Source organism: Synchiropus splendidus, chromosome 10 (assembly GCF_027744825.2).
Source record: "Synchiropus splendidus isolate RoL2022-P1 chromosome 10, RoL_Sspl_1.0, whole genome shotgun sequence".
Taxonomy (NCBI): Eukaryota; Metazoa; Chordata; class Actinopteri; order Syngnathiformes; family Callionymidae; genus Synchiropus; species Synchiropus splendidus.
The window spans coordinates 14,236,103-14,261,950 of record NC_071343.1 but is presented as its reverse complement, the minus strand read 5'-3'; the positions used below and the strand labels follow the sequence as shown (position 1 = coordinate 14,261,950).

The 25,848-nt window shown below is 43.5% G+C and overlaps 1 protein-coding gene across 2 annotated transcripts; it reads right to left on the bottom strand.

Annotated features, from left to right (window-relative positions):
* Positions 1–631: 631 nt before the first annotated feature.
* Positions 632–25,698, bottom strand: LOC128765794 (activin receptor type-1-like). 2 transcript variants are annotated; one of them, XM_053876895.1, is made up of 12 exons: positions 25,432–25,698; positions 12,207–12,277; positions 11,626–11,874; positions 10,473–10,745; positions 10,131–10,397; positions 8,984–9,189; positions 6,537–6,636; positions 4,371–4,517; positions 3,630–3,905; positions 3,076–3,273; positions 1,871–2,001; positions 632–1,791 (listed from the first exon to the last, which is right to left on the bottom strand). In XM_053876895.1, exons 2-12 carry the CDS (start codon positions 12,268–12,270, stop codon positions 1,657–1,659), a joined length of 2,046 nt encoding a protein of 681 aa, XP_053732870.1. In that variant the 5' UTR covers positions 12,271–12,277; positions 25,432–25,698; the 3' UTR covers positions 632–1,656. The 2 variants fall into 2 exon arrangements, with proteins under 2 accessions (XP_053732870.1, XP_053732871.1); XM_053876896.1 differs by having other exon boundaries at positions 12,210–12,277.
* Between the last annotated feature and the right edge of the window lie 150 nt (positions 25,699–25,848).

Sequence of the window (25,848 nt, the reverse complement as noted above, 5' to 3'; positions counted from 1 at the left end):
AAATTTCTATCCATCGCTTTAGTGGTGGCTGATATTAAATCGAGAACGATTCGAACAAGCTGACAATTTGCCAAATTACCATGAGATTGTATGGATCATCTCTGTCACATTCTATACGCTACAGATCTATGCTGATGCGTGGCCTGACTCTCTGACGCCAAAGACTGTCTGCACGGAGTTAACGTTACGTCTCACATGAAACCTTTACTGACACTCATGGATAATCGACATTTACCACGTAGGAAACACTGAAAGAGTTAGCACCACCATGATGTAATATGCCCGAATTAATGTTAAAGATTTGCCTGTAAACACTACAAAACTAGAATGAAACGTTAAAGTAAAAGTAAAAAGTCAGATAAAGTTGACAAAATGGTTTTCCAGACTAACAATCTGCGATAGGAATCTGTCTGTTTAGTAAAGGATGAAAGCAGCTCAAATAGTAATATATTGTGAAGCTGGTGGACCTTTAATAATCAGGTTCAGTAACCAGACATTGCAGTGTCATCTCTTCTGTTCAAAACAGTCAAGTTTGCAGTTTCATTTGAACCTTTTCAAAAAAAGCCATTGAGGGTTTTGGTGCACTTCAATCCACTTAAAATGATGTGTTGATAAAAGCAGATTCTATCAGGTGACATGTTTATTGAAAGCCATATTTTCTGTTTCAAGAGTGCTCTTCATCTGAGCATTGTTGTTTACCTTGTTATATTTTGGTTCTCTTCACACGCTGGCAGAAATGTGTCCTTTCTCCTTTTTTGTGTTGCAGATACCAAAGTGCTTTGGTTGCACTTGCAAACTAGTTTAAAAAATTGTGTTAAAATCGAAATTGTGATTTCATTATAAATGAAATGCGATATTTTTTGCCATAATCGCCCACCGCCACATCTCTGTCAGGTACTCTGCGGCAACCAAGTGAACGACAGAGACGCCACACAAACCAGACATGGACTGCAAGTTTTTTCTATTTATTAAATAGAAATCACTAATTGATATAAAAGGTTAAAGAAATGTAAAAAGGTCGAAGTTTGACTTCATGTACTGGACAACACACAGACGGGTTTTACAGGCGTATTTACAGGCCGGCGGACGAGCCGCGGCCAGCGTCTCCTAGCAGCTTGTATTTGTTCTTTAGCATTGTTGTCTGTAAAGCTGAAATAAAACGTGAAACAACTCGATGTAAAACTCAACGTAAATACACAGTACTTTTGGTTGAACGTAAAAAAATGGATGTAGCTGTACAACTAAACTATGAGCCTGGAAAACTAAATATGCAGTGAAGTTTGAGCTCTCACGTCCGCCACGACGAAACAATGCTGTCCGAAACTGGGCGGAGTTAAAAAGTGAATTGCTGAGTGTGTTTTTTTTTCCCAACTGAAAATGTGTGAGGCCGTTTCGTGAAGTTGTCCTATGCCCAGGAAATGTTTCTTCCTTGAAGAATGCAGCCGCTCCAAGCTCCTGTCGCGTGATATCCTTTTCCTATTTCTGAGACCACCGTCAGCCTCATTTATGTCCAGAAAGCCATCTTTGGATGCCAAAAGGTTTCCCGTCCTGTCCTTTAAAAATAAATATAGTTCTGCGCCCGATCAAGTCCTCTGTGCCCATGGTCCGTGCTCTTGTTGTCCACTAAGGCCTCTGAGAGTTCACTTCTTTCGGGACTCAAATGTCTGTTTTGATTTTGTCCAGAGAGTTGTCGATCTTTGTGAGAGTCTTTTTGATGCGCAGCGCTGTTAATCGGGCCGAGGGGTTCTGGTACCAGCACTCCTTCATGAGTTTAGCCATTGAAGTTAAAGTCTGGAGGAAGAAAGAGACCCACACTTCAGTCACTTCATCCTCAAAACACTGGAAGAAAGAAGCTTAAAGCTGAACTCACAGGGTCTGAGAACCATCTGTTGGGGATGTTGGGCCTCTGCTGGTCGACACACACAACCTTTTTCATGTCCTCAAAGCTGGGATCGCTGGGCACCACATCATGAAAGGGTGGTTTGTAGTCTTCTACGATGCCTGCAGCACAATAGGAAGCTCCATCAGATACTCAACGGTTTATCCTCTGGTTCTGCTACTAACTAATCTGTTGTTAGACATTTGTAACACTCAAAAGACATGGGAGAGACGTCCTCGCCAGAGTGACATCACAACATATTGACACTGGATTTTACTTGGGGATCAAGCAACAGAGAAGGCACCAAAAAGGATGTTTCATTCATAAGAACTGGATTCAAAATAAAGAAATCCAGATATTATGATTACACTTGATCATTTTTATAATTTGTCCTTCAGCATATAAAATAGATTGTAACAGTTAAAAGGTATTTTCATCACTTACACTACATACAGTAGATATAAAAATAAGTTATTACATGCAATTATAATACATAATACATTATACAGTACATTACATGTAAATTTTACAACATATATTTTGCTTTTATTTTAAAATATATATTTGATTTGTCAAATGTGACAATTATTTTTCACATAAAAATAAAATTTTAATGTTTTTAAAAATTGTTGTTTTAAAGTCAATTTTATAAGGGTATATTATAAAGCCTTCCAAACAAATTTAATAACCTGCTTACCATTTTGTCTTACTTATTTAATTATGCAGAATTATCTTCAAAAATGACAATGAATTTTCCTGATTTAATGTCATTTTTTCCTGCATATTTTCTTCTTAACAGTTCAATAAGTATGATTTTTATCAAACTTTCTTCTGTGTATTTCCAAAATGTGTAATATACAGATTTATCATACCAAAAAGTGTTTTTAAATGGTTGATATTGCATTTGAAGAGTGTCAGAGTAGAGCTGCTGTTAAAGAAAGTGTTGTCTTTTTCAACATCCTTCTAAGCGAAATAAGAGAAATGAAATATTTGTATTTTTGATTCAATGCCACACATATTTCACCATGCGAGACTTCCTGATGTACACAACTGCTCGGCAGCATATTAAGATTCATGTTCCAAAGCGAGGAGAGGCAGACTATTTAAAGACTTCCTCAATTCTCTTTCAAGTTTCTCCAAGTCTCTCACAGTCCACAACTTTTGAAAGAAGCGCTGCTACAAGAACAGGCACTGACCATTGCTGACTGTCCTCCTGGCGACCTCCCAAAGGACGAGGCCCAGAGCCCAGATGTCCACCCTCTTGAAGGACTCGAAGCAGTCCATCTGGATGGAGTCATCCAGCACTTCGGGGGCCATGTAGCGCTTGGTGCCAACTTTGGGGTTGCTCCCGACGTCCAGCTCATTGGTGTCTTGAAAATGCATGACGGCCAGACCTTGCAGGAAGAGACAGGACACTTGAGTGAGGGCAGATCAATCTGCTGAGTGGAATGAGACTTGCCCAAAAACAGGATGTTCTCTGCCGGCACAGACAAACAAGCCCTAACTTATTTACCCAAACAGCAGGGAGCATCATGTTTGGTACATTGAGCTTAATACCTGCTCAGGCTGCCACCTGAATTAGGTTGCACTCGTGTGTGAGCACAAATGGAACTCTATTAGATAAAGTGGCCGGACTTTCTAGCCTGACGCTGGTTTTCATCCTCAATAACCAAGGACATATACAGCAGAGTGTTATTAGTGCGCTCGCCTTCTTGGTCACGTCCAGGAAACTCACTCATCCGCCACTTACCGAGATCAGCGATGCAACACTGGCCGTTCTTCTTCACCAATATGTTCTTGCTCTTCAGGTCTCGGTGAGCGATGGCGGGCTTGCCCTGGGTGCCGAAGATCTCCACGTGAAGGTGGGCCAGGCCGCTGGCGATGGACAGCGCCATGCGGAGGCAGCCCAGCGCGTCCAGGGTGATGAGCTGCAGGTAGTCGTACAGGGAGCCCATCTCATGGAAGTGGGTGATCAGCCACAGCTGGGTGCTGGAGTTCCTGGACGTCATGTCCGAAGCTATGAAGCCTGAAGTCGGCGAGAGACACATGCATTCAGGGCTGGGACTTTGACAGAAGAGCGTGAGACTAAAGCATTTGATCTGGTCTCCTTCCACCACCTTCACAAGCGACCGTCTGTGGGTGCTTGAGTGCATACGGTTGGAGCTGAACAACAACCCGAGAGGCTGCAGTCATAACCACTTCACCAGCATGCTGTCCCGATTTGAAACACGGCTTTATAGGAGCATGATGGTGAGTCGAATGTGAAGCCGGGATGACGGCCAGCACCAGATTGAAGCGAGACAGAAGAGGCTATAATAATCCAACCAAGCACCATCAGATGTCCGGGATGTTCATGACACACCAAGTGGCTGAGCTTCATGTATTTAAAAATGGCCTCCCTGCCTGGATATACCGAGTCAGCAGCACCCACTTTACTAGACTAAACAAACTTACTACCTTCTCACACCACATAACAAGAACGCAGACGCACCCAGAATATTCTTGTGTCTCAGAAGAACCGTGTTGTAGATCTCCGTCTCTCGGAACCAGGACTTTTCATCTCTGGAGGAGAAGATCTTCACGGCGACGCTTTCTCCCTGCCACTGTCCTCGCCACACCTCGCCGTAGCGACCCTTACCTGGTGGGAACAGAGACAGCGCACACATAAACACATGAGAGGCAGGCATGAGAGACACCCTTTCTAGATTCAGCCGTAAGAGATATTTGCTAATTGCTTTGTGGGCCCTTCAATTAATGATCAGCATCGTCGAGAGACTGCCTTTACTTTGGAATAAAAGCACTAAAAGCGCCTTCTTTAGTTTAAAGAGCTCGCACCGAGTCGACAAGGCAGAATAAAATGACACTTAATAAGCACTAATGCATCGTCTGATGTGCAAAACAAGCAGCACATTTCCAACTGCAAACTGATGGAGTAATTCGAGACTCGGAAAGCAAAGGCACCAGACTGCTGAAAAGTTAACAGCAATATATGTCGATAATAAATGATGGCACAACATCTGTTGATGATAACATAAAGAGTCCAAGAATTGGCCCCTGGGCTTCTCCGTTTCAGATTGTAAAAACAGGCTTCTTTCTAAACAAATTACAGTAATGCCAATAAAAAGCTATTTTCCAGTGTCTAAAAGACTCATGGAATCTTTTTGTCCAAAAGAGTGTTTACGTACGTAAACGTCAACACTTCAAGATAAAGCGATACAACTCTTATCAGTATACAGATAAGACAACACAATATCGTGGAATTTTAATGATATTTCATGTTTTTATTTGGCTAACCACACACCATAACACAAGGGTCATATGATCGAACGAGCAGTTTAAAGTTCAACGCCAGGGTTTATCAGAGGTCAGGACTGAGCAGCTGAACATAAAAACAAAAAAAAAACGGTGCCATTAGTACACTATAAAAACCAGACCGCAGCCGTGCACTGCCACATCATCCCTGTACGACCCACATGACACTCAGACTGCATAACTGAGGCGCTGAGAGAGACGATCAATTTCTAATGCGTATACTACCACATACATGGAGACAAAAAAAGAAACCTATTACAGTAATGATACAGCACCTTGCAGAATGGTGTTCACAAAATACAGGCAAAGCAGAACTAGAAACAGGTAGGATCTGATCTCCATTAGAATAAGGGCTGTTTATTCTTTCTTGGTTGTTATTGCAGCATTTTTACAAGCTTGTGGACTTAAAATGACTCTTATTAATTGTGGCTTCAGTTACTAGCGTTTCTATATTTGGCTTCATTGATATTTCTTCCTGCTGCAGCTGCTTTTGTTTCAGAGTTCTTATAAGTTTAACTGTGAAATAATACTACCTAATACCTATTTACACTTAGATGTTGGCTGTATTCTACACATCCAAATCTTTTTGCCATTGTTTCATGGAGAGCCCATTGGTCTTATATTGGATCGCTTTTGGTTTTTTTTCCAATAATTTAAGCCTTTTTAGATCAAATAAACATGTAAAGGCAGATTGCTTTTTAAACCATATTTGGATGGTTTAATGTTTTTCAACATCCATATTAAATATTTTAATTTCCAACGATTGTTTTGTTACAATGCTAGTACTTTTAATTGTTTTGTATTTAATTTTAAACTATTGAAGCTCGTTGTATTTGTTCCTTCCATCCAAACTTCGATATTTCTGTTACAGATTTGCTCACAGATTTCAGTGCTCTTTCCTCATTTTTTTATTATGAATTATGCTGGAAACTTCTTCTTCGTTATACCAGCAACTGACGAAAATAAGATTTGTCCAATTGAACTTTTATTTTCAGTGAATCCAGGCTAGACTTCAGTCTTCCCACCCGATGAATCATATGAGTTTGACTGAGTTGCTGTTTCTCTCTGCAGCAGTTTCATCATTACCCTCAGGGTCAGCACCAGTCTTGTAAATAAAGTACGGCACCCCATGACTTGCAAATATTCTGATGCTGATTGAAGTGTTTCTCCCAAATACTATTAGGCAGCAGAGCGGGGACCGGCTTAATTTGCAAGACCAGTGTATTCCTGAGTTGTTGCCCCCGCTGCGTTGACACAAAAGCGCTCATTAAAATGAATGAGGCTGCTGCATATTTCCCCACAGTGCTAATGTCAATAACAATACAGTGCTCAAGTGGACACTTACCCACACACTCATTCAGCGTGATTTGTCGTGCCACGGTTCTTTGAACCAGGAACGGCAGCCCGGAGCCGCTTCCTGAAGTGCAGGAGTGATCCAGCAGATCCTGGGAAAGAGAGAGAGCAAAATAAACAGTTTACATGCATGTCTGCACTTAAGAGAGCTCCCAAACAGTCTGAGGCTAAATAAACAATGAATTTGAGGAGACGTTTTTAGTCATTCATGTGTGTGTCGGGAGGTGCGGGGTGCCCCCTGTTGAGAAAACAACAGAAGTGCTCAACACCCCTCCCAGGAGACGGGTGTGCACACTGGAGATTCCAGCTAATCCCAGTGCCAGACTCCAAAATCGACGCAATGCTGCTAAGCCTTTTATTTTTATCTCCGCAACAAGACGTGCAGAGGCGCGGAGCCGTCACAAGGGGGCAGCACTTAGCAGTCCAACGCAGGGATAACAGACTGCAGAGGGGTGATGCCTCGGATAAACAGATGCATAATGCATGATGAGAGAGTCTGAGAGACTATTTGGAACCACTACATGGAGCTAAAGTGAGTTTAAAATAATCACCAAGGTTTTTCAGGCACTAAAAGCTATGCTCAACACAATAAAAACTGTCTTGGCTGCCGGGACATAAAGCATTCAGAAGAGCTTCCCCACATCTTCGATCAATCGGATTCAAACGCCACGTTGTTGCATTGCCAAATTGTTTTGACACAACTGAGCATGATAATGAGAAATCTGAAGCAGCTGAAACGCTCGCCAAAAGACATATTCCAGCATCTTAATGCTGAGAAAAAGTTTCAGCCAAGACGCACTCACAAAATGGATGGATGGATGGATGGTGGGAGGGAGGAGTGTATTTTTTTTCAGGGTTCAGGCCAGACTGGAGCATTTGGGCAGAACGTGATTACACAGTGTGTGCGCTGCAGCGAACGTGCTGGCTTGTCTTTCCAATGAAAAACCACAGGACTCCGCCTAAAACTCTGGATCAGTTTAGCAAGTCACAAAAACCCCAAACCCACTGAGTGGAAAATTCAAAAGCCACAGCGGAGAGAGGGAAAGATAAAATGGCGAAAAAACATTCCACCGGCGGAGAAGAAAAGCAGGAGGAAACTTTGAAAACAAGGCGGTCGCTTCACAGCGAAGCCACTCAAGACCGACCGAAGAGGCTTGGAAAAGAAGCTGAAGTGTTTTGACATTCAAAAGGTTCAAGGAAGAACTGCTGCCTTGGACTCTGAGTGACATTCAGAAATGCTGTTTATTAAAATGGGGCTCGTATTAAAGCAACGTAATTCTTCTCAGGTGTTAGGAAGGATCGTCCGAAGAGTCCAAGAAAACTATTTGCTTCATCAACACCTACGCTGCACCAAAGAGCTGGGAACAATGTTCTCTATAAATGCCGACTCATCAGTACCACTTTCATTTGTAAATCGTTTTTTTAATAATCACATTAAGCCATGCTCAAGTGAGTAGCAGTTTATATATTCAGTTATGAGCCGCAAATGTGTCACGCATGTGTGACTCTCCCCACACGGTAATTACAAGACCCACTTGCGGAAAATATAATTGCAGCATGTGCGAACGTAAACAGTGTTTATCGGGACAATTGCGTGTCTGCACCGTGTCAACGCAAATCCCTGGAAATCTGCATAATCCCGAATCAAAGCGCAGCTGAAAAGATGGTTAAAGTTTGCGAAACATCATTTGAAGAGTAACTTTTTGTCTCATGGCTGAGGCATGATTTGAAGAAGGTAAAGCCAGGGTTATTCATTTTAGATTTATTTTCAAGTGTAAACACTATTGTCTATTTTTGTAACAAGTAAGTGCAATTTTTTAAATCCCTACTGTGTCATAAATGCAATTGAATATCCTCCTGTATATGGAGTTTTGGAATCTTGGTATCGTGACCCCCCTATAATGACAAGTAATTCAAATAATTTTAAGGCTTTTATGTCACTGAACAATCTCTTATTTCGCTGCCAAAATACTATTTATGCAAACATGAAGCAGAAAAAACATCCAAACATTCAAAACACCTTCTAAAGTAGTTGGCCAAGTTAGCTTTGCTGATCCAACCCATCTTCAAGTCTCATGTTTCACTTGACACATAGATTTATAGGCTGCAGAAAAATCTTGCAAAAATCATCATGGTTCTGATGGAGACAACTGAGACAGCATTTTAGTCATTATTTTTGTTATATTTTTAGTCACTTTTAAGTAAGAAATCCCTCCTTATGAAAGTGTTTAACAGCCTTTTGAAGCTCTAAATGTCGGTTTATTTTCAGTGAACTGCCCAGGCCTCCCTGGCAGATTAGTATTACTGGTGAGTTTAGAAGATGGGGAGGAGCTTGATGAAAAGCCGTTTCCCTCATATTCATGTTGTAAAACCTGTCCAGGAATCAGAAGTAACTTCCTCTGATCACTGTTTTAGAAACTCTTCTCCGACAGTACTCACCGCCAGAGTGCTCTCCCCCACATTGGACGCGATGAGACCGTCGATGGTTCCGTATTCGGCGTCTCGAGAAGTCAGCCGCTCCATCTGGTTGTGGTGGATCCGTCGGAACACCAAGATAGCGACAGCAGACAGGATGATGAGGATGATGATGGGCGCCACGATGGCAACAGCCAGCGTTGTCACGTTGTAGTTGGATAACTCATCAGCTGTTAGAAGACACAAAATGGGTCTCATGAGCTTCATGATGATTTTCCACAACTACACTTTTTGCATTTTCCCCCGACCGGACCACACACACTGCCGCTACTCCTGCAAACACCAATCAAAGTCTTAACTAGCGCTAAACACCAGCGGAAAGCAGTCTTTCAAAGACGCACATGGAGTCACTGACCAACATTCACACTTTCCAACATTCCATATGAGAGACGGCTGCCGGCAACACAGACAATCCTCTTTTCACTTCCCACATAATGAGCTCTTTCTTCATATTTTAGTCACTCAATAATGATTTCGTGCATTTGCGTCTGGCGGATCTGAGTGAGTGTTGCCAAAATATGTCGGTGAGGGAAAACAAATCAGGCTTTCATGTCCATCTCGAACTGCTCAAACAAAGTGGAAGTCAGGTTCTTATGCACTCAAGTTCTTGTTTTATCATCACAATGATAAGTTTAAAATGTATGTAAGGTCCGTGAGAAGTGGATCTATTGCATCGCTACGCCAGGGCGCACGTTTTTTTTTTAAACACTTTGGGTTTGGATTATATAGAGCTCACATTTCGGAGAAAAAAATGTATTCATTATCTTAGAGTGCAAATTTAAATAAAGTTAGTGGCACATACAAGTCTGTAGAAACCTGAGTGGACCTTGTCTCTATCCAGAACAACAAAACTGCTTTAAATGAATCAATTTAAAAAGAAGATAAAACAAATTTTAGACTGTTAGCTTGAAGCTAGCCCCATATTTAGATGCCGATTTCGCAACCTGTAAAGTGGTGGCCTCCTGCCACTAGATGGCAGTGCATCTATTATGGCATTGACGTGGCTAAGAATATAACTGTTCTTGTCGAAGTGAATGAGAAAGACAAAATGTGGGACATTTAAAATGTAGCTATTCGTTGATGACCAAGTGTGGCAGCTGAAGGTCCGCACCTTTGACAGGAAGCTCCACGGTGCTGTTCATGTTACACAAGTGTCCCTGACAGCACTCCACAATCTGGTCCCTGGAAGGTGGCGTCTTGCACGTCAGCTTGCTCTGCTCCGGGACTTTAAAGCATCCTTTTTGGTACACCAGCAAGCCGCTGTTAACGGTGAGGGAGGAGAAACACTGGTGGCCGATGCAGCGATTCCCTGTGATACACGAGCTGCCCTCGCACACGCACTGGTGCTCTTCTGTGGCCGCGGGCTTCACTTCCTCCTCTGTGGAAGTTTCGGGAAACAGTCGGTTAAAAGGCGGAAAAGTCTAGAGATATTCGCCACATGAGTTTCAGTCACCTTTCCCTTTAGACTGGACGGTGACGTTCATGTTACACAGATGGCCCTGGCAACACTTCACCACATGGCTGGAGGAGGGTGGGGTGGCGCAGGTGGCTCGGCCCTCCTCGTCGTCTTTGAGGCAGCCCTTCTGCTGGACGGCCGCCCCGTCGATCATCCTCACGGAGGAGAAGCAGTGCTGGCCGGCGCACCGGCGTGCACGCTCGCACGCGCCGCCCTCACACACACACTCCTGCTCCCGGAGGGCTGGTCTGCCCACAGACACTTCAGCATCTGATAGAGGTAAACAGATATGAGAAAGGCCATTAGAGCCATGCCGACAGCATCCCATTAAATTAAACGGCAATCACTCAGACCAGACAGCTTGAAATATCTCCAGCAGACTCCAGACACACTTGTTAGAGCGCTGCTTGAATAAAGAGTGATGAAACCGCTCCGGCAAAAATGGACCCAGACCACTAGCTTTACTTTATCCAACTTCCCTTTCAATCCCTTAGTGACGATGCTGTTGCCAGCGTTTTAAAATGACCAATAGCTCCTCGAGGCTTTAGCCTATGTAGGCAAGTCAAACACCACGTGATTCGCCAGTGCAGCCCTGCCTCAGTAATGGGTGCTTCTCAGTATTATAACTCCTGAACGGTTGGTGCGATTGAAATTTTTTTCACGGTTTCTGAAAGCTGAAGACAGAAGCTTTCCAGTTATGCATGAAATGCAAGTGCTTTCTGATGGTAGCAATTCACTTAACGCGCATAGCAGCGGCAAATTCACTGAAATGGGGTAAGACAAAGAGAGATGTGGGCTGGAGTGTTATGTTTAGAAATCTTCATTTTGGCCAGCAGGCTATTTGAATACTGCCATTTACATTTTTTACAAGGCTCACACCAGTGCACGCTGAAGCAGTCAGTGAAAAATTTAAAGTTAAAGTTAAGTTAGATCCCCGAATTTGTTCATTGAAATTAAAGTGCGTCATAAAGTTTTTCCCCTCAAACTGAATTTACTCAGTTATGTTGAATAACTACCATAAAATTCAAGTAAACCTTCTATTAACATAATTTCATTGTCAAGGTTACATTTTATTATATGCAGGTGCGTATTTTCTAATATTCAGAGTTCAATTTTAACTTTCTACCTTTCCTCTAGTGCAGCATCTCACCTTTGACCTGAGGCAGCAACGTCACGTTCATGTTACAAAGATCTCCCTGGCAGCATTCGACGGTCAGCTCAGGAGTCGCCGGGCTCCCGCAGGGGACGGCTTCATTACCGATGACACATCCCTTCTGAAGAACTGCCGTCCCGTTCAGCGAGGACAGTGAGGTGAAGCACTGCTGGCCAAAACACCGAGCCTCGCTGCTGCAAGCCGCTCCATCACACAAGCATTCAGAGTTTCTCACGATGCTGTCACCTAGGAAAAACAATGGCAGATTAGCGTATTAATCCCTGTGTTTTTTGGGCCAAAAGAACCAGTGCCTATCTGTTATGTGGCTTGCCGACGTAAATAACATTTTGCGACTTTGACAATGTGCGCACTGCTGCAGCTATTGAGGATAACAGAGGCAGCAGATTTAGCAGGAGGGAGGGGAAAGGACATTTTGGGGATTGAAAGAGTGCTTTGTGCTGCTCGTAGGTGGTATTGTGACAGACAGCGTGCATCACTCGCGCGATTTAAGAAGACGCTGGAAACCAATCGCGCGTTCTAAATGTAGTGTCTGCGCGGTGGGAAGGAATAATGCTTACCACCTTCCAAACCGGAGCAGGGAAGAACCAGGAAGATCCACAGAAACATGTCACCAGCCGTCATTGTAAACCTGGTGGGGAGAAAATCCAATTAAATTGGTATGAATCTGAGTCAAAACTTGGCAAGTTTAGGAGCAGGAGAGAGTCGGGCGAACACATTTTGCTAAGGAAGACCTTTTCTTGTTTTTGGAATGGATAGTCAAAACCAAGTTTCAAAATGCTCAAATAAAGTGGGTCTCAAGCCTCCCTGTTGTCCTGGCAACAAGGCAATGAGTGGCAAGCAATGGGGAGACTGGTGCTCTCCTATTGGCTGTCCCTGTGTGTGTGCGCCCGAGTTTGTGTTGATGCCTGTGTGTGTTGGAGGGACAGGCTGCTTGGCACTGAGGGGAGAGGAGCAGACAGACGCGAGAGGAAGAGGCGGAGGAGAGCGCAGTGGGGAGATCAGCCGTGGGTGCCCAAATATTACACATATACTTAAATCGTCTGGAGTCCTGGAGACAGTGTGACACTTCATATTTAAAGATGCGGCGTCCAGTTTGTGGAAGATAATTTGTCCCCAGCAGTTTTTCTTCCCTCCATCGGACAGTAACCCGTCACAAGCACGCCTGAGAGCATCAGTGCCACGGACAAACACCCCGGCACCCACCCCACGCCTCCGTCTTCCAGACATAAATGATTAAGCGCGTCATGTGAGCATTAGCCTGTGTACATGCCGCGCACACACAGACCACATGCTGCTCCTTTAGTCGGGGCACAAAACAGAGTCTGGCACACAGAGATAATCGGGAGCACTGTCTGGGAGTCGGGAGCCGGTGGAGGGGGGGGCAGGATACGTGCAGGAGGCGGTAACGGAGATATAGCCAGGGGGCAACTGAGGGACAGTGGGTCAGAGACTGCAGGAGACATGCGGGCCAGGATGGGCTGCGTCGGGGAGATAGGCGACATGGAGGGGAGCGGGACAAAGAGGTGTCTGGTGTCAGCACCCGGGGGGAGGGAAGAAGGGCACATGCTGGCAGGAGATCAGTCGCCCAGACAGTGTGGAGCAGGAGGGCCGGAGGACGTGAAACAAAGGCACAGGCAGGCGTCATGTCAGCTGGAGTAAAGTGCCCACCATTGATCATTTTATTAGTCTCTCTAATTACACCCTGGCAAGTTACTTGTCATCTAGTCAGCCATTTAACAAGGATTTTGGCATTTTATGGACCGGCCCATGACACACACACACACACACACACACGCATTTATATTTCATGTACACTGTCTGCTGTTCAGATAACATTGAGCTATCATCATCATAGCCGGAAAAATCGATTCAAAATGCAACAGATTCCTTCACATAACTCAAAATCCAAGGCTTTTTTTTTGGTGTGAAAATCTGTACATAGTTAACCATCGTTGATTTGAATACATATCATATTAAATGTCATCGCAAAAATAAAGTTGTCATGGACCGCATTAACGCGCGGCACACAGTTCCACTTTAATAACGTGTTTTAACATCAGACAGACAATTCATTCGACAGACTGCCTCAGGCACATTACGAAACCTTGTCTTCGAAAGCAGCTTGTGAACGATAAATCACTTACAAATCAAAACGTTACAGCAACGACAGTTGACGCCGACAGACAGGCATCAGTAGAATGTATTAAACATCAGTTACGCAGAGTTCTGTGTCGAGGGAGGTGCTCCAAAAGGTAACCTTCTATTACAATCTGAGGAGAGGAATATGTTCCTGAAGTTCGACAAAGCAAATGATCCTGACTCTCACTCAGATCTATAACTCACTCCAATTAACTAAGCAGAGCATGTTAGACGCCACTTAGTGGCCTCAATGAGTAGCCGTAAGTGATTCGCTGAATCTTTGTTTACATTCATGCCAGAAATCTGTCTGCTGCGCTGTGGAGGGACGGAAAACAATGTTACCCTGAGTTGTTCAAAAGAGAATTGCTACTGACGGCAGTACTGAAGAGACATTTCAGTGCTTTCAGGGAGGGTTCCAACAAATACAGACGGGATCCACCAACCTGGTAGGTACTTGAAATACATTAAGGGGCTTCCATTCGTTGAGCAAAGGTCGCAGACTACTCATGCTAATCTCACCTGACATTACCGGGGTTGAAATAACAGAGCACCAGGGTGCCTAGTCTCAACAACATATTGCGCCCCCTACATAAGAATAAGGCTGAGCTGCTCAACACAGCCCCAAGAGCCTCAGGTTTCGGAATTGGCCTTTAAAATCATGGTTGTTGTGTGTGTGTGTGTGTGTGTGTATATATATATATATATATATATATATAGCAAGGATACAGCATTGAGGTCTAGTTGGGCCTTTCAATCGTTGGCTCTTACATTTGCTTTGGGATCGCTGCTCAATGCCAAGCCACAGAACAATTTCTGTTTAATAAAATAAAAGCAGATTATCTTTTACCCTGGAAAAGATCTGTTTTTTGTGACCCACTTTTGCTTTAAAGTAGTGGTGGGACTTCAACAAGTTAATTACGATTAATTAATAACAAATAAAAAATATATTATATAGTTTGCTCTCCAGACAGCAGGGAACCTTTGTCAGTGCAGGAGTTCCTGGTCCACTGATCACACTGATGCACAAGACACGTGGCAGCTAGGATGATAACAACAACAACAAACATGGAGGAATCTCTGAACAAAAGCAAACAAAAGCATCTGTTTGCTTTTGTTCAGGGAGGTTTTTCACTACACAATGGCCAGGGTTTCCACTACTCGGAATGTATTTGAAATTCTTATAAAATTGAAAGACATTAAAAGAGCTTTAGTCTAAATAAGGTGATATAAAAACTTGACTATAGCCACCATCATGATTTATTGTGTTATTGTCAAACTGATGCAAAATAAACCTTTTTTTTTGTTGTTCTAAAGTTCATATGTTATATACATGGATCTGAAAACAATTGACGGAGGAACAGAGATAATCGAGATACATTTCAGCTTCGCAAGGAATATTCCTCGAAGAAGCCACTGGCAAAACAGCTTACATATTCTGGTTCGGAGAGTCAAGGCAGAACCGTTTGCAATGAGAGCGGACAACTTTGCGATGCTGTGTGTGTCGGTGAGCGCGTTGACGTGTGTCGCAGCCTCCCGTCCATGTGTATTGAGTTCCCTGGCAGTGTCCTGCCGTGTGTGCTCACTGAGCTGACATCCTGCCAAGGATGTGCTCTCATTTCCCCCCACTATCAGTCTCGCAGACCATCTATCCTTCAGTTCCCTCTATCTGCATCCTGATGCCGTGTTGTAACTGTAAACCGGACCCATATGTCGAAGACGTTCGTCCATGTTTAATGCTGAAACAATTCCGTAGTGGAAGAGAGAGGTGTGTTCAGCTTGACCTATTTGGATCACGAACGAGGAGATGGAAAGCTAGCCTTCTCGCTGAGGAGCAGTCCAGTTCAGCTTGAGATGCATCATAACACAAACCATGTGCTGACGGGGGAAAAAAAAAATCTAATTTCCTTCTGCGCTCAGTTGTTTGCATCGTGTTAAAGAGGAGAGAGCATGTAGTTGAATGTGTATTATTGAGTCCTGATCCCTAAAATTTTAGTGTTTATTAGGTGGAAAATGAGAGCAGACTCGGCCCATCCACACCAATATGGTGAAGGTTGTTAGACGGTCTGTTTTGTTTAATTCCAATGCTAAACACACAACCAACCACGCAGGAACGTTCTTATCTAAAAGGGAACTCAAGACGTTGGGTATCGACAGCTGTCAGAAGTGGTGACAGCTGAGTTGCAGATATTTATCCATGACTTTTGGCAATCATCCCTAAAAAGAAAGCATTTGGATTGACTGCAAAAAATAAGTAAATCAGAGAAGCATTTCAGTGCAGCTGCAGGTTTTTAACTCTCGAGTGGGAAAAAAAGGCAGGAAACGCCTACAAAAAGTTCACAGTCGCTTGCTTTGCTCAAGTGTGAAGCAGCTTGAGAGTGAAAGGTTCATAATGCTGTTTGTCATCTGAGGAACACTAAGCTTTAGCTGTAAACAACAACGCTAACTAGCCATTGACATCGCTCGCGCAGCTGAAACTGAAGGGCTTCCAAAAGCTTCACGGTGGCAAAGCAGCTCTTCTCCTTGATATATATGTATATATTAATGAAGGAGTCCCACAATAAATGATGAACAGCAGGAGCATGACATCATCACACTTTTTTAACCTTCCTGCCGCGACAGACCGTTGGGATTTCTTTTGTTCTTCCTAATAAGATCATCAGGTTTGTCACCGCAAAGAACAGAAGATTTCAGCGTGAATGCATGAATGCTCCGGTCCAAACCAGTCGACACTCATGATAATTTCTTCATTTAGTCTTGATGGCACTGTCACGCAAAGCCACAAGACCTAACAACGCGGCGGTTTCGGGGGAGGTTCGATCGTCGTAATTGCCTTTGACGACAGATGAAATAGTCGGGCAAAGGCGAATCACGTTCATAAAGCAATCAGCATCGAGTCCCGCAATTCAAAGAGCATTATTACTTGATCGACAAGAACCACTTTGATGAAACACATCATTAAAGCCATTTTTGTCTAGACACGAATCAAACAGCCTGTGAGAGTCAGTTGAGTCTCTACACTCACTTTATTGATCTTTTAACCGGCGAAGAGAGAGATTTATTTTTACAGTCAAATATGGTTTGCGTCCTGAACTTAAGACATAATGAAAGCGCCTCAAATGACGGGAAATTCTACCTTGTCAACTTGGTTAACAATCACCGACTTAAACCCGACATTCAAATATCTGAAACCGCTCACACCTACATTCCGCTGGAGTGACTCAGGTCGCTTGAGCAACATAACTCCCCTTTTTCTGGAGCGGGTATTTCAAAGCAAGACTTCAGCTGAAAGAGTATTTGTGAAGCAGGTCCTCGGATAATTGTATTTCTTCTCGCAACCAACAGACAAGAAGGTAGTGCTGCTGTACATCGCCATTGCACAACAACGCTGTGTGAGCCGGGAGGATTCACTTTGACAGTTGTTTAATTTGCGGTGGATATACAGGGGACAATAGCACAGCCACATTCAGATTGTTGATTCACTGGGACAAAGGAATTGAAGACTCCAAATGTTTACTCTGTTCAGACGGGGTAATTAAATTCCCAATGGATATTTAGGCACAACCAAGATGGGTCCCAAAACAATTAGGAAAAAAAATAAATAATTAAGAAATTATTTTTTTTCAATGGTAGAAGAGTAAGATAAAAACAGAATGTGTCTGGGCAACATATTACACAGGAAATTTTAGATCATAATTCATATTCTTGTTGAAGATTTGAAGTAAAAAATCAATGAATATGTGGGACAAGATAAAATTTTAAAAATGGAAAAGAAAAAATAGTAATAAATACAAGGAAATTATAGTGAATACTACAGTATTAAGGGCCAGACAAATACAGGTACAGGGTCGACTATAACCCCAAGGGCCGCACCTTGCCCACATCTGCTCGAGTATAAATATAATATAAAAATGAATAAATAAAACTGAATATCAAATTTGCGCTACTTGAGGAGTACAACTATTTGGTGATCAAAACAAGGATCCAGGAGTTGCATAGCTAACACCATATAAAACACACAACTTAACAGCTGAGGTTAGCTGGTGAGTTCCATCTGATCATCAACATGCAGTGAGCTTCTCATGGTTGAGGGTCGGGCTTTTAGCTAGGACGCCCTCCTCGCTCAAAGCCTGTTGAGGGTGCTAACAAAAATGAGTACAGCTAAAAGCTCTAGGTCAAAATGAAGAAGTATTGAAACTTTAGATGAGCTCATTGCCAAGAAGTGAAGGTCATTCACTGTGAAAAGTCTGGACACAACATATTAATAGTAATGACATTTTACCAAACCAGATTTGGCGACTTGGGTATTAACAGTGAAAATCCAGCATGATTTATAATCCCCTCTCACATATTTCCAAAATGGCATCAAAGGGTGGACAAAATTCTTCCGTCAATTTGGGCGCAGTGTAATTTTTATGCTGCGTTACGTAAAAAAAAAAAAAAAAAAAGACTTACAAAACACGACTTTTATGTGATGAGCATGGTGTTTGAGCATTTGAGGAGGGAGGAGGCTGAAACACTGCAGGAGCTGCTGAGTCATCATGCTGGCAAAGAGGGAGACGAGAGGTGGAATGTGTGTGAGCTGGCAGCCTGGCACAGTTACCATGGCACACATCGCCTGGACACCAAGGAAACTGCAGCAAACTTCAGAGAAGGGGAGCTGAGGGGCGAGACGGGGAGGTAATGCGGAGACCAGCGCGCGTGTCCACGACCTCGACCTACACAGCCAAAGTGCCAGCATGCCATCAGGGACACGCAGATGGTTCTCTCTTAGGTGGATGTGGGTGGAATGCAGACCTGAGGGCGAAAATGTCCTCTTTGCACTAGCACATATTCATACTTGCATTGCAGCTCTGAAAATTAACACGTTCACCTCGGCCTTAATGCGTTCCATGCTGACAGGCATATTGAAACAAGTAGAAAGACCGCTTTCAGAATGCATCGGAGTGTGCGATGCAGAAAATTGAAATAAATTTTAATAAATCAATAAATTAACATGCAGCTGATCTGAAAAGGACTATACTGTATACCTTTTTAATGGTCTCACTCAGAGACACAGTCGGTTAAGCTGGTGACTTTTGAGGCACGTCTAACCGGGAGATCCAGATTTTCATTTTAAATATTGGCAGATCCCTGATAGTGATACTTATTTAAGAACAAGTCCTTCACTTGTTTCCAGGAGAACGTGGTAACCAGAGAGGAAGTTTTACAGACGATAAACTTGGACACGTCCAGCTGATGCATCGTCATGAAGAACTGTAACATTATCTCATCTACACAAAGATAAATAAAACCGATCACAGATCCCCAAATGTTCAGCAGCTCCTCAAATATATAGTGCAGGTCAGCCACCCTATCCCAAAAGGTCCCAAAACCATCTTCGAATAACTGACCAGTAGAGGCTGAATTTAAACACAGTGCTTGCTTACCTGGCAATAAGTGACCTCCTCTCGACCTCCTATATCCTACACAAATTGTTTGGGAATGGGGCAGCACTCTTCAACCTTTGGTACGCATGCCGCCCTGATGGTGGGCCTCACCCAACTGGAGATAAAAAAATTTGTTGCCAGTGAAATCAGCCGGGTCGATCTAGTCTTCCTCTCTCGGGCTCCACGACGATTCAGCAGCTGCCTTCCTTTGCAACGCAAGGAATGCAATCAGATGCAAAGGCCCTACCGCTCATGCCCAATAACCACTCACATGTTTATTACAGCCAGCAAAAGCCCAGCATGCCTGTTTCTTGGATACAGCACAGAGTGAAAGTACACTCTCCCTCGCACACATTGGGCTGAAAGCAACTGCGAGATAATAGATTTTTGGTCAGTTATCCCGCTGTAATCCACCTCTGCATCTAACCATTTCAAACACAGGCTATTTCATTATAGTCCAGAATAATTTGAACACAGGCCCCAATGGGCCGCAGATTTAAGGCTTGTTGCAGTGAAATTACACACAGGAAAATGAAATTCCGAAGCGGAATCTCAGTGAGGAGACAAAACTTCTCCACAAGGTCGACGACTTGATTACAACTATGTGGCGTGTGACGTCCTCTCGACGCAGTTTGGGAAGGTTACTCAGTCACAGTTCTGAAAGGACGCTGTTAAAAATGGTCGCCATAGCAATCAGACATTCATTTTCACACAGTCATCAAAAGATTTCAAACGGCCAATTCAAACACCGTCTTTATTGGCCGTGACGGTGTTTGCCGACGGAGGTATGCACAAACATTCCCCCATTGGGGTAATTCGGGCTTGAAAAGGGCAAGTTTTGTACCTCGGCTTCACATTTGGTCACGTTGTTCTTCCTGTGAAGCATTTTTTTTTACCTGTTTGAGATTAAGATCTGACAGAAACTAGACTTTCTTTCATGCAGCAGTGGCCACTGCTATAATGTCGCTCAACAATCAAGCCAGACAATTCACCAGCCTGATAAAAGCACCTCTGTTAACAACTCCTAAGGCTCTATAAAGGCACAAACAGACTGGCATCGACATCCTGTTGCAAAAGCAGATACAAAGTTGGAAACTTTCTCGGACGATCAAAGTGTTTTCAAGTCACGGTGTGTGATCGTTGACAATGGAGGAAGGCCATTCACGTGGCAGTAAAGACGTTATGCAGATACTTGTCATGATGCGCTTCACTACACAGATTAACCTCACATACGCCGTTTTTTTTCCTTCACATTAAATTCAGTTAAGATGTTCATACGCATGCCCAATCACAGAAAAGGAGAGGCATTGAAACTAGTACTGAAGACTGCTCTTTGGGTGGAGCCACAATTACTTCTGCAAATAAACAGAGCAGAGAAAATTGTTAAACAGAGGATCAGCATTGAGCCTTGACTGGACATGCCAGGTTTCAATAGACGTCAATGAAGTTTCTGTTAGCATGCTGACCTTGCACTTCTTGCTAGTTTAAATAAGGTTTTCAGTGTCTGTCCAGTAACTGGGGTCGAAACCTGCTCACCTCGCAACCTTGAAGGGAGAAGCAATGCTACACACTGTTTAAACAGTTTTAAAAACAGTAAAAAATAAACAATAATAATTTCAAAAATGCAACACTTTGCATTACGATGACTGAAGATAGCAGCAAAAAATTAAGTTGATTCAAATATATTTTCTATTTGTATCCAAAGACTTTATACTAGCTCATTATGAACAGCCATTTCTGTTTCACACCTAACTTATGAACGTTGAGTTAAAAGTTCTCAGTAGATAGGATGATGACTTGCAGCACCTCAGAAGACACATCAAAGTAAAAAACTCCAGCATCATATTGATGTGTTCAATGTCATCAAATAGTGTCAATACGACCACATTGAGGTCTCACTCTCACATCACCTATGGTGACTGAAAAACATACTTCTAGCAGGCCCCTCAATAGCGTTAATTTAATGTAATATCTAACTTTTTTTTTTCAACACAACTCCGATTATGTTGCCAACTAAAGAAGTTTGTCTAAAACAAACAACATTTTCTGAAGTTCAAAATGTTTTTCTTCAGTAATGTACGGTGGCCGGGAAAGCAAATGCAAACACCGAAACATAACAACATTAACTGAACTGCAAAAGCTACAATAAATTCAAATGCAACAACATAATACTAAGCATAAACCACAATGGAAGTCACAACAGAAGTTCCCTCAGTGTAGCCCAACACCCAAAAAATGACAATACATGGTGACCCCGAAGATGGAAAAATATTAGTACGTCTGAATATGTGTTTGAATTGTTGCTCAGCGTTCAAAATTGGAGCGTTAGCATAATGATAGTGAGGGCGACTACATTATACAGGTATAGAGCACGTTTGTGCACGAAGACTGGTTGACATGGTAATACTTTTAAAAGTCAAACATAGTAGATTTCCGAAAACCAGAAAGCAACATCAATTACTCAAACTTATTTTCCAAAATCTTTCGCCACTTTCTCCTTCAGTCATTCGGTCCCTGGCAACAGTCGGTTCAGCTCCCGCCCGCCAACTTCTGTTACGATTTATCTAGTGATGCTGAGTCTTAATGTTGTTGTGTTGTAATGTCTAAATTTGTCGTAGTTTTTGCAAATGTTGTTTGGTTGTAGTGTTGTATAATGTGAAATTCAAAGTCATAAGTGCTCCAGCTAAAGAACCTGAGGGCCCACGAAAGGGAGAGCAATAAGTGTTGATTATTTTCCAACAATACTGGCAGAGACACGGCGATAGAACCAGCCATAACTTTCCCCTCATCAGCGGAGCTATAGGACAAAAGCACTGAAGCGAGTAAAGGACTCTGCAGACTGTCTCCTACGGAGTCTGGAGAGAAGATCGGTGCAGATCTATATGCCTGCGTGCATCTTTAAACAGCGTCTCCTCTTCCTTATCTTTGTCTGCGCTGCTTCTTACACATTAAACACAGGAACTTTGATCAATAAGTCTGTGCAGAAACACAAGAAAACGAAAAGAGCAAACAGTGAAACAACACGAATTCCTGGCACAAACACAGACAGTCTTTTAACTCGAGTCTCTCTTCCTCAGCAACTTCCCGCGTCCTGCTGAGACTGCAGTACCCACAAGTCACAAAAGGCTCTTCGCCGTCGTGATAGGTTTGGGAAGCATAAGAGAGATAATTCTCTTTTAAAGGGGGCTAAAGGATTTTTGAGACTAAAAATAACAGAGCAGACAGAGGGACTCGAAAGCAGAAAGGACTGCTACCCACATGGTGCCTGCAGCCGTCTGCCTCATCTGATGCCAGCTCCTCAGCTAGTAAAACTTTCTAGCATGTCAGCAAATACACCAGCGTTTGGACCAACTAAACAGTTGACAGATGCACTCGACATGTCTTTGATGCCCTTGCTTTCCTACGTGCAACGTGCGGGGAGGCAGACGATTCCCCTCCCACGACTCACGAGCCACCGACAAAGCAGTGCTCCTGGCCCCAGACTCTTGCTCAGACTTGACGCGCTCTATCTTGGTCTGGTAACTGCAGTTCTCTTGTTAATGAGAGAGTATGTAACCTGATTCCACGTACACCCAACCCCCGACACTCTCGCAGGGTTTATGGAGCCAGAACTTCCTTTCTCTTAAATATTGTTCAAATCCAAACCGCCAGCTGCTTCTGACAGCCAAATTGCTTTGCGCTGAGAAATTACTGCCTTTGAGGTTGACCCTCTTCAACCCGGAGATCCTCCGAGCCTCGCTTCAGGCTGCCCTGGAAGCCTCGAAACCATGAGCAAGTTCTCGCCTCATGACCAAAACAAGACATAAAATGTTTTGTCCTTTAAACCATCTCCACGTGTGCAGTCATGAACCCAGCCGCTGTCCGTGGATGCCCTTTTATACATGTAAAAACACAGCAGGGGAGGAGGTCAACGACAGAACAGCTCTCACCTTCTTGTTTGTTTTAGGTGGGGGGGGGGTCCCTTTTCTCTGTAGGTGATGTGACGCATAAATACCCAGTAGCCAGCCAGCAATCACTGACCTCCACTACACATGCTCACTGCAACCTGTTTCTTTTCAAGTAGCAAAAAAGGCATAAAAGCAAGTGTGTAAAAGGCACCCAAATGTCTTAAAAACCACACAGAGAAGTGGTCTAGACGGGACTCTGGCAGGGCTGCAGTCGACAATCTAGTTGACTATTAAATAAGTCGCCAACAGGTTCATGACACAGCTAGTCATCACTCTCTATGCACAATCCACAGTGAGAGCAGAAATGGCTCAAGCCAACAAAAATGTCCAAAGTATGGGACCATTTCACAAAGGACCCATTCTTTTGGCACCATATTTTGAGCGATAAAAATTCAAATACAAAGTTTCAATATTGCTACTATTTAACACTCACAATTGTTTACAATGCATTTTCTTTCTTTTTTTTATTCAACTACAATCAGACATACTGGTGTTTACTGGTGTTTTCGTCAATCCGTAAACAACATATATCGACAAGTCGACTATCAAAATAGTCACAAGCATCGCAAAAAACCTTTCCATTCAGAAGCCCCATCTCAGTGAAGCACAAAAGCAGACACCAAAACAAAGCAAAGAGGCAAAAACGATACTAAAATGAAGCTATTGGTATATAACAGAATTCATGCAGGAAACAAATCGCATTTGTGCATTAGCAAAACATAGGAAAGCCTTACATATTGACCTGAAATTCAGTCGCTAAACGCAGGTTTCGGGAATTGCCTTTTGGAACAGGTTTCACTGTCAGCAGGCTTTTAGCTAGGAGGGCGTCTGCAGAACATGAAAAAATGGACGCCCGATTCTCGACCGTATCTTGGCCACCAGATGCTGCCATATACCGGCGTAATCTGGCAGCCAAGCTACAGTCCAGAATCGGGCGTCCATTTTTTCATGTTTTGCAGACGCCCAGACGCCCTCCTCACTAAAAGCCTGTTTGTCAGGAATAAAAATCAACACAAGTATCTGTCCAAACCAATCTAACAAAGGAGCTGGATTCGACGATCTACATAGATTTGACAATGAAATCAAGAGGATCCCTTTCATCCAGGGCAAGTATCAGTTACCAAGCCTGGTGAAAAACCACGTAGCTTTTTAACCACCAACTAACTAGCTAGTCTCATTGTCTGGAATGCAGTGAGACGGAGTGCGAAAGGATTACAGCCGACAGGCAGTACGAAACAATGACACAGCCAAAAAAGCAAACAATAACATTGTTGTAGACGCCGAGGAGAGGACAGAGTGGGCGGCAAAATTCAGGTCGCTGCCCCCAGCAGAACGGCTGAGGATCCCCAGCACCCTCTGGGATGGAAACATATCTCACAGTCCAGACCGCTCGACGGCGTTTTATCTGACTCCCATCAGCCAGGCTCTGCCATCCCAGTGGCGGGTGACTACACAAAGGCAAAAGGGTTGGAAGAGCGTTTGGACGTTGGCTTGCTAGATTAGAATTCTATCACACTAATGGCTCTTTTTCATTTTTATAAAACACTCTTTCCTGCTCAAACTCTCTCACTGCGATGAAGATGAAGAGCAAAGAGCTCCCCTCCCCTCCAAAACAAATGTCTGAGTGGATTCCATGAAGAACACTCAAGTGTGAGACGCACTCATTCACACATCTATTAATCACCACAATCATGGCTGCAGCCAGCATTGACACCTTCTTAATGAAGTTTGCACCCCTCCTTCATGTCTCCTGGCTTTCCCACCAACTTCCTGTAACGTCTCCTGCAAGGACTTGCCTCGTGTGAAGACAGTGTGATGCACATATGTGTGGGATTCCTGGGCTCTAAATTAAATCCCACAGCAGGTCGACCCCCTCCTCCTCCTCCTCCTCTTCCTCCATGTCTGCGATTGTGATGTTAAAAGTGCTCAGCGTGGGATGATGGCACACATGATCAAGCCAGAAGGACCCTCCCAAACACTCTTTGAATGACAATAAACCTGAAAGTCGCAACTTGTTGCGATGTTTTAGTGGCCGATTTGATCCGGGGAAAATAAAAACACAGGCAAATAAAACGTCCTACAAGTGAAGCTACTAATGTTTCTGTCCACGTCCATGAAAAACAGTGTTTTAATGGCTAAAACGCTATGGTTCTGAGGGAAACAGAGGAGAAAACTTGTCTCAACTTTCAATCCAAAATACATTAAACAGTAGCGACAGAGGTAAATCACGACCAAACGTGACGCAACCAGGAGTACAACCGCAAACTTACCTTGTTTTAGAGAGCTTCTTCTGGGATCGTGCGCAGGTCGACGGAGTCTGCCATCTCTCGAGATTTCACCGACAATACCCGACTTGTTTTCCACCGTCTGAGAAGAGACGCCTACGGGTCGCCAACATTATGAGTCGCTGGTTTGCCGGAGAACTGAGAATACCACTGGCCTTCCTCTTTCAGGCAGTAAACCGGAGAAGATTCATGATAGGACGCTTTCTCGTTTCACTCCAGCTCCGTCTGGACTTCTCAACTCTCAGACCAACGGCGGCGCCTGCGCAGACACAGCCGAGACTGATGCCGGAAGTTTATACATCGCCAATGTGTGTAGTTCTGGTTGAGATTTTCAAAATAAAATCTGCCGTCAGTCCGGGCTATTTAAAATGGAACGTTACGTTTCGACGCTCTGTTTTCGAC

Excerpts from the sequence above, each read along its gene's own strand:
- LOC128765794 (XM_053876895.1), bottom strand. The coding sequence starts at position 12,270 with ATGACGGCTGGTGACATGTTTCTGTGGATCTTCCTGGTTCTTCCCTGC. Across the intron at positions 6,637-8,983 it reads TGGGGGAGAGCACTCTGGCG|GATCTGCTGGATCACTCCTG; the intron begins GTGAGTACTGTC and ends TCTCTTTCCCAG. Across the intron at positions 2,002-3,075 it reads CAGGAGGACAGTCAGCAATG|GCATCGTAGAAGACTACAAA; the intron begins GTCAGTGCCTGT and ends ATTGTGCTGCAG.